General features: G+C 43.1%; 1 protein-coding gene across 9 annotated transcripts; it reads left to right on the top strand.

The window, feature by feature from the left end:
- Positions 1-888: 888 nt before the first annotated feature.
- LOC107125771 (zinc finger protein 91-like) lies at positions 889-6,635 on the top strand. 9 transcript variants are annotated; one of them, XM_015429227.1, is made up of 5 exons: positions 889-1,519; positions 1,592-2,335; positions 2,588-3,427; positions 3,596-3,871; positions 3,956-4,202. In XM_015429227.1, the coding sequence occupies exons 1-5, from the start codon at positions 958-960 to the stop codon at positions 4,102-4,104; spliced, it is 2,571 nt and encodes an 856-aa protein (XP_015284713.1). In that variant the 5' UTR covers positions 889-957; the 3' UTR covers positions 4,105-4,202. The 9 variants fall into 9 exon arrangements, with proteins under 9 accessions (XP_015284713.1, XP_015284714.1, XP_015284711.1 ...); XM_015429228.1 differs by lacking the exon at positions 3,956-4,202 and adding an exon at positions 4,217-6,635 and having other exon boundaries at positions 889-2,839; positions 3,596-3,944; XM_015429225.1 differs by adding an exon at positions 3,523-3,535 and having other exon boundaries at positions 889-3,457; positions 3,639-4,202.
- The last annotated feature ends 1,746 nt before the right edge of the window (positions 6,636-8,381 follow it).

Genomic DNA, 8,381 nt, shown 5'->3' on the forward strand with positions numbered 1-8,381 from the left:
CCCCCCCCCCCCAAATTCTTCAAGATGGAGACCCAGGTTTTATTTCTCAAATGAGAGGTGCGGTGCTGAACCTTTCAAGGAGATATTGTCCCTTGTTCTTCATAGAAGGCAAGAGAAAGACTGTGGTCTGCATTATCAGACTTCTCAGGTTAATCAGCACAGAACTATGCCTGAAGAGGGGCTCATTGGCTTTCTTTTGGGGCAGTTCTTTTGACTTATTTATTTATTCATAAAATTTATACCCTGTCTTTCTGCCCTCACAAGGACCACCGTGGCAGATAACAAATTAAAGCAAACACAATAAAACCACATTTTAAAACACTTAAAGTTACCCCCCACAAACACACAAAATGTATGCACCTTCCACCCACCAGAAGCACCTTCCAGTTTGTCGGGATTAAGCTTTAGTTTACATCAGAGAAGCATCAGACTTCCAGGTCACATCTGAGAAATGTCCCTCTGCTAATAAGGGGAATGGTAAAAGCTATACTGTTAATTGTAATGTCTAATTAGGGAATAGATTTTAATATGTCACAAACCCAGGTTCTTCACCAAGCCTTTCAGGTGTATACAAATACCATGCTTTTCTATTCTTGCATTGTCCACAGCTGTTCATTTAGTACATTCCCTAATTTTCACGTTCTATTTTATTTCAGTGTTCATGACAGGTTTCTTTTTCTTTCAGGAGGAGGTTCATGGGGGTCAGCAAATGAAGCCAAAGAGCATCCACTAATTAAGAAAGAAGACATATATCCAGATGTAAAAGACAGCATTGAATATTGTGATATCCTGATCAAGGAGGAAGGAAAATACCCTCTTAAAGAGAGGAATCATTGCAATCTTTTTCAAGGTATTAATTATCAGGAAGTTCAACTCCATCAAAAACTATTTAAAAGAGAAAACTGGAAAGATGAAAATGAAAGTGGGGATAAGTTTACTGAAAATTCAGACACTAAAATGCATTGGAATACCCATAACACAAAGAAAGTATTTCAATGCCTGGAGTGTGGGAAAGGCTTTGGATGCAAGGCTAACGTAACTTCCCATCAAAGAATTCACACCGGGGAGAAACCATATAAATGCCTGGAGTGTGGGAAAAGCTTCTGTTACAGTGGAAGCCTTACTGTCCATCAAAGAATTCACACTGGGGAGAAACCATATAAATGCCTGGAGTGTGGAAAAAGCTTCAGCCAGAAGGGATATCTTACTTTCCATCGACGTATTCATACCGGGGAGAAACAATATAAATGCCAGGAGTGTGGAAAAGGTTTCAATCAGAGAGGAAACCTTACTTCCCATCAAAGAATTCACACTGGGGAAAAGCCATATAAATGCCTGGAGTGTGGAAAAAGCTTCCGTCACAGTGGAAGCCTCACTGTCCATCAGAGAATCCACACCGGGGAGAAACCATATAAATGCCTGGAGTGTGGCAAAGGCTTCAGCCAGAAAGGATACCTTACCTTCCATCGAAGAATACATACTGGGGAGAAACAATATAAATGTCAGGAGTGTGGAAAAGGTTTCAATCAGAGAGGAAACCTTACGTCCCATCAAGGGATTCATAGCAAGGAGAAAAAACATAAATGCCTAGAGTGTGGGAAAAGTTTCAGTCAAAGTGGAAGCCTCACTTTCCATCAAAGAATTCACACCGGGGAGAAAAAATATAAATGCTTGGAGTGTGGGAAAAGCTTTTGTCAGAATGGAACACTTACCTCCCATCAAAGAATTCACACTGGGGAGAAACCGTATAAGTGCCAGGAGTGTGGAAAAAGCTTTCGCCACAGTGGAAGCCTTACTGTCCATCAAAGAATTCACACTGGGGAAAAACGATATAAATGCCTGGAGTGTGGCAAAGGCTTCAGCCAAAAAGGATACCTTACCTTCCATCGAAGTATTCATACTGGGGAGAAACGATATAAATGCCAGGAGTGTGGAAAATGTTTCAGTCAGAGAGGAAACCTTACTTCCCATCAAAGGATTCACACTGGGGAGAAAAAACATAAATGCCTGGAGTGTGGAAAAAGCTTCAGTCAAAGTGGAAGCCTCACTTTTCATCAAAGAATTCACACTGGGGAGAAAAACTATAAATGCCTGGAGTGTGGAAAAAGCTTCTGTCACAATGGAAGCCTCACTGTCCATCAAAGAATTCACACTGGGGAGAAACCATATAAATGCCTAGAGTGTGGAAAAAGCTTCAGCCAGAAAGGATACCTTACTTTCCATCGAAGTATTCATACTGGGGAGAAACAATACAAATGCCAGGAGTGTGGGAAAGGTTTCAGTCAGAGAGGCAACCTTACTTCCCATCAAAGAATTCACACCGGGGAGAAACCATATAAATGCCTCCAGTGTGAAAAAAGCTTCCGTCACAGTGGAAGCCTCACTGTCCATCAAAGAATTCACACAGGGGAGAAACCATATAAATGCCTGGAGTGCGGAAAAGGATTCAGCCAGAAAGGATACCTTACTTTCCATCGAAGTATTCATACTGGGGAGAAACGATATAAATGCCAGGAGTGTGGAAAAGGTTTTAGTCAGAGAAGAAACCTTACTTCTCATCAAAGGATTCACAACAGGGAGAAAAAACATGAATGCCTGGAGTGTGGAAAAAGCTTCAGTCAAAGTGGAAGCCTCACTTTCCATCAACGAATTCATACCGGGGAGAAAAAATATAAATGCCTGGAGTGTGGGAAAAGCTTCCATCAGAGAGGAAACCTTACTTCCCATCAAAGAATTCACACCGGGGAGAAACCATATAAGTGCCCGGAGTGTGGAAAAAGCTTCCGTCACAGTGGAAGCCTCACTGTCCATCAAAGAATTCACACTGGGGAGAAACCGTATAAATGCCTGGAGTGTGGAAAAGGCTTCAGCCAGAAAGCATACCTTGCTTCTCATCAAAGTATACATACTGGGGAGAAACGATATAAATGCCAGGAGTGTGGAAAAGGTTTCAGTCAGAGAGGAAACCTTACTTCGCACCAAAGGATTCACACCGGGGAGAAAAAACATAAATGCCTCGAGTGTGGGAAAAGCTTCAGTCAAAGTGGAAGCCTCGCTTTCCATCAAAGAATTCACACTGGGGAAAAAAAATATAAATGTCTGGAGTGTGGAAAAAGCTTCCGTCACATTGGAAGCCTCAAGGTCCATCAGAGAATTCACACTGGGGAGAAACCATATAAATGCCAGGAGTGTGGCAAAGGCTTCAGTCAGAAAGGATACCTTACTTTCCATCGAAGTATTCATACTGGGGAGAAACAATACAAATGCCAGGAGTGTGGGAAAGGATTCAGTCAGAGAGGGAACCTTACTTCCCATCAAAGGATTCACACCGGGGAGAAACCATATATATGTCTGGAGTGTGGAAAAAGCTTCCGTCACAGTGGAAGCCTCACTGTCCATCAAAGAATTCACACCGGGGAGAAACCGTATAAATGCCAGGACTGTGGAAAAGGTTTCAGCCGGAAAGGATACCTTACTTTCCATCGACATATTCATACTGGAGAGAAACAATATAGATGCCAGGCGTGTGGGAAATGTTTCAATCAGAGAGGAAACCTTATTTCCCATCAAAGGATTCACAACAGGGAGAAAAAACATAAGTGCCTTGAATGTGGAAAAAGCTTCAGTCACAGTGGAAGCCTCACTGTCCATCAAAGAATTCACACAGGGGAGAAACCGTATAAATGCCTGGAGTGTGGAAAAAGCTTTCGTCAGAGAGGAAACCTTACTTCCCATCAAAGAATTCACACCGGGGAAAAACCGTATAAATGCCTGGAGTGTGGGAGAAGCTTTCGTCACAGTGGAAGCCTCACTGTCCATCAAAGAATTCACACAGGGGAGAAACCGTATAAATGCCTGGAGTGTGGAAAAGGTTTCAGTCAGAAAGGATACCTTACTTCCCATCAAAGTATTCATACTGGGGAGAAACAATATAAATGTCAAGAGTGTGGGAAAGGTTTCAGTCAGAGAGGAAACCTTACTTCCCATCAAAGGATTCACACCGGTGAGAAACCATATAAATGTCTGGAGTGTGGAAAAAGTTTCCGCCAGAGTGGAAACCTTACATCCCATCGAAGAATGCACACTGGGGAGAAAAAAATATAATTGGTTAGCGTGTGGAAAAATCTGCATTCATAATAGAAACTTTACTTCCCATCAAAGAATAAACACAGAAGAAAAAAATATATAAATTCCTTGACTATGGAAAATGTTTCAGCTATAGTGTAATCCTTACTTCTCATCAAAAAATTCTCAAAGGAGGAAAAGAAATATATAAATGCCTGGATTGTGGAAAAAGCTTGAGCCCTAAAGGAAACTTACTTTCCATCAAAAGATTCACACAGGGGAGAAAAAGTATAAATGCCTTGAGTGTGGAAAATGCTTCAGTCATAGTGGAAACCTTATTCATTTTTTTTTAAAAAAAACACACAGGAGAGAGAAAATATAAATGCTGGAATGTGAAAAAGGCTTCTGTCACAGGAGAATTTGATGGGAATCCTCACTTCCCGTCAAAGAATTCACATAGAAGAGAAACACTATAAAATAATGGAATATGGGGAAAGCTACCATCAAAGTGGAAACCTTACTTCCCATTAAACAGTTCAGCCTAGGGAGAAAAAATATAAATGCTGGAAGCCTCACTTCCAATCGCAGAATCCACACACAGTAGAAACCATATAAATATCTAGAGTCTGGGAAAAGCTTCAGTTACAATGGATACCTTACTTCCCGTTGAAGTATTAACACTGGGGAGAAACAATATGAATTACAGAAGTGAGGGGAAAGTTTCCATCACAGCGAAAGCCTCAGTTCCCATCAAAGCGCACAGGGGAGAAAGCATATGAATGCCTAGAGAGAGGGAAGAGTTTCAGTCACTGTGGAAGCCTTAGTTCCCATTAAAGAATTCACAGGGGTGAGAAACCATCAGAATGCTTAGTGTGTGGAAGGATGTTACATCAAATAAATTGGTTTACAAAATGGAAGGCAATGCAATAAAACAGTGTAATAATGTATTCCATAGTTCTGTATAATTATATAAAAGATTTCAGATATTAGCTGCTAAATCCTGAGACCTTGTCAGCCTCATTATAGATACAGTGGTGTGACTGTGCTACGATGCTGGCCCTGATGGTTACCCGCCCCCAGACATTCTGTGGAGAAAGAGGAACCATATGCACCACTCTTCAAGGCCCAGATTGCAGAGTTAGTGTGCCAGAGACTCTTAACAACTGCGGCAACACCCACCAGTCACAGATCTGAGCCCAGTGATGTTCCCCTGAGTGGCTGAAGGGGGTGCATCCAGCCCCCACCTGCCAACACAGCCATATCCCCTTAAACCCCCTCCCATTGGAGTACCAGAGGACAGGGAGGAAAGACCCAGCAACTGCACAACCACAACAGAGGTCAGTGATGTCAGCAACACTCCACCATGCCCCAGAGATGAGTCATGTAGGGTTGCCAACTTACAGCTGGGCCCTGATGTTCTCCTGTTACCATAGAGACCAGGTTTCCTTTGAAGCAAACTGGAGCTTCTGAAGGCAGGCTATCATATCCTTGCTTAGTCCCTTCCCCTTCCCAAACTCTGTCCTCTTGAAGCACTGCCCTCAAATCATCAGGAATTTCCCAGGCCCCAGCTGGCAGCCCTAGATCCATGTCTGAGTCATAGCTCATTCCCCACTTGCCAGGCAGAGTGATGGCAGACACCAGTGGGAAAATAGGGCAGCACCCTGAGCAAAGTTTTAACCCCCACTTAAAAGTCTCCTGGGTAAGGGCACCCATGTGTCAAATGGGACAGGTGGGTCTGAGCCACTGGAGGGCAGAGATGGAGGCCAAAAAAAAAGCCCACCAAAACAGAAGGCAGAGTCTGAGGTTGAGCCCCTGGCCATGACGCCTAGGACTAGCTTCCTTACCATCTGGCTGAGCAGGAATACCCAAAGGAGGAACACCATTGTGTGTTAGGTATTCCATTGCAGCCCTGACAGTAAAGAATAACTGAAAAGATCACTGAGACAGCAAGAGAGAGAGGCCGTCTCTGAAACTATGGAGCCCTGCTCCTACGTTTACACCCTTTTCAAGGTATCTTCCCCCTTGTCTCATGGGGTCACTCAATGAAGAAGGTTGTCCAAGTCCTTAAGGTCACTTGGCTCAGGGTCTTGTAATGAGAAATCATAAGATGTCTGTTGTACGGGCCCCATGATTTAGCCATAGTTCTTGGCATGAAAATTTAACCACTAAGGGAAAACACAAAAATTCCATGTGAATTTCCCCAACTTAGTGTCTTATTATTTTGAACACTGGTTCATGTTGCCTTCTTTGGCTTTCCCCGCTACCCATTAAAATACCAGGAATTCAACCTCTCAAGCAAGTCCTAAGTCATTTTGCCTTTGTTCCCTAAGGATCATCGAAAAACAATAGGAAATTACCTAACTGCTCTCATTAACGCCAAACAGATGTATGTCTCTCTTAGGCAGATCATAAGTGACATGCCTGGGGATGCTGGATCTCGAACTTGGCCCAAGCCTGTCCAGCTTGTCCAAGAACTTCTGAGGAACTACTGAGAAAGAAATTCTGCTAGACTGACTCTGTTTTGAAGCTAATTCTGAGCTGACAGCCATAAAAAGCAAAAGAGCAAGTCGCGTAGCAGTAATAAGTTTTGCCAAAGTTGCTGGAGCATGAACAGTAAAAACAGCAAAACCTCAAGGTAGAGAAGAACTGGAGGAAAGTGGTCTAAGTCTATTAGTTAGCAGTAGAAAAGAGTAAGGATCCAGTTGCACCTTAAAGACTAACAAAATTTGTGACAGGGTGTGAGCTTTCATGAGTCACTGTTGTATCTGAAGAAGTGAGGTGCTACTAGACTCTTGCTCTTTTCTACTGCTACAGGCAGACTAGTATGGCTACCCATCTTGAGCTATTTGGCTTTGCTTATCGCTTAATGGATGTGAAACATACCAGGTGTTCTTTAGTGGAAATCTTTAGTGCCAAATGAAAGTATGCGCATGTGTGAAACTCGTACTTAACTTGTAACTGCTTAAGTCAAGTCGGTCTCCTTTTGGGTGGCTGTTTTCTTTGATTGCAATAAATAGACAGCAGAGTGCAAATCCTCTAATTTGTCATTGAGTTTCTTCAACGCAATCTCCTACAAGCTATCTCCTTAAACACACACAGTTCTCCCAAAAATGTCCTTTTAGGGTCCCTCAACTAATAAGAATTAACAGATATTTAGGGAGCAGATTTGCTGTTGACCAAACACTTGTGCTTGCAAGAAGTGTAAATGCATAGGGAGAGAATGGTATCTGATACTGATATTCCAGAGAACAAAATTGAGTCCAGTGGCACCTTTAAGACCAACGAAGTTTAATTCTAAGCTTCCGTGTGAATGTACACTTCTTTACATGAAAGTCTACACCAAAAAAAACTGTCTTAAAGATGCCACTGGACTCAAACTTTGTTCGGTTACTTCAGACCAGCATGGCTACCCCACCTGAATCTGATATTCCAGGTTATGCTTCGGGCAGTTAGGTTAACAACAATGGACTCTGGCAGCTATTAAAAAACCTACAGATCAGAAACATATTACCAGCTTCCTAACTGCTGGCTTCGGCCGTAAATAAAACTTTATCCTTATTACCATCTTCCCAACCTTCCTTATATATCCCAGTTCCCTGAATCCTAATCTGCCTTGATTTGTTATCAACAGATTACTGTGTCTACAAAGGGGTTAAAATTTGCTGACACAATACCCAAAGAAACTCGTAGCCTCTCAGGTGAGATTTGCCTTTCGGCATACTCTGAATGCTTCATTTCTAGGAGGAATTTTCTGATACAGAATCATATTTTTTCCCTCTTTCCTTTAGACGACACTTGGTACATTCACAAACCAGACCCCCCCCTCAGTATCTTCTTCTCTTAGTCCTTTACCTCCCTAGAGCTCTTTGGTAGCTTAACTACAATTGAGTTCTGACATTTCTGCCTCAGCGTACTGGGATCTCAGCTAGGGTGACCAGTGGTCAGAGACAGGAAAAACAACCAGTTGCTCACACTGAGCCACAGAGGCCTGGTCTTTTGAAGCAAAAACCCATATGTCAGCCTATAGGTCTAACATTGGCTTCAGTTCCCTCATCGGGAGACACTGGGGCCAGGCCAACCATGGACAGTTGATATTTTGTCCCTGCAAACTGCGAAAAGGGGGATGGGATGGCCCAGCTGATGGGCCATGCCAGACATCTGTCGTTTCAACTGGTGTGCCCCTTCACAACCCCTGCACGCCACATTCGAAGGGGCTGTCACTGCCAGCAGCGTCCTTCTGTCTGGAGCTCACCACACACACACCCCTGCCTGACCACGCTGTGTGGCTTATCAGATGCCAGCAGTGTCATGGGCCA

This window comes from Gekko japonicus, unplaced genomic scaffold, assembly GCF_001447785.1.
Source record: "Gekko japonicus isolate JY-2015 unplaced genomic scaffold, Gekko_japonicus_V1.1 scaffold3298, whole genome shotgun sequence".
NCBI lineage: Eukaryota > Metazoa > Chordata > Lepidosauria > Squamata > Gekkonidae > Gekko > Gekko japonicus.

Excerpts from the sequence above, each read along its gene's own strand:
- LOC107125771 (XM_015429222.1), top strand. The coding sequence starts at position 958 with ATGCATTGGAATACCCATAACACAAAGAAAGTATTTCAATGCCTGGAG.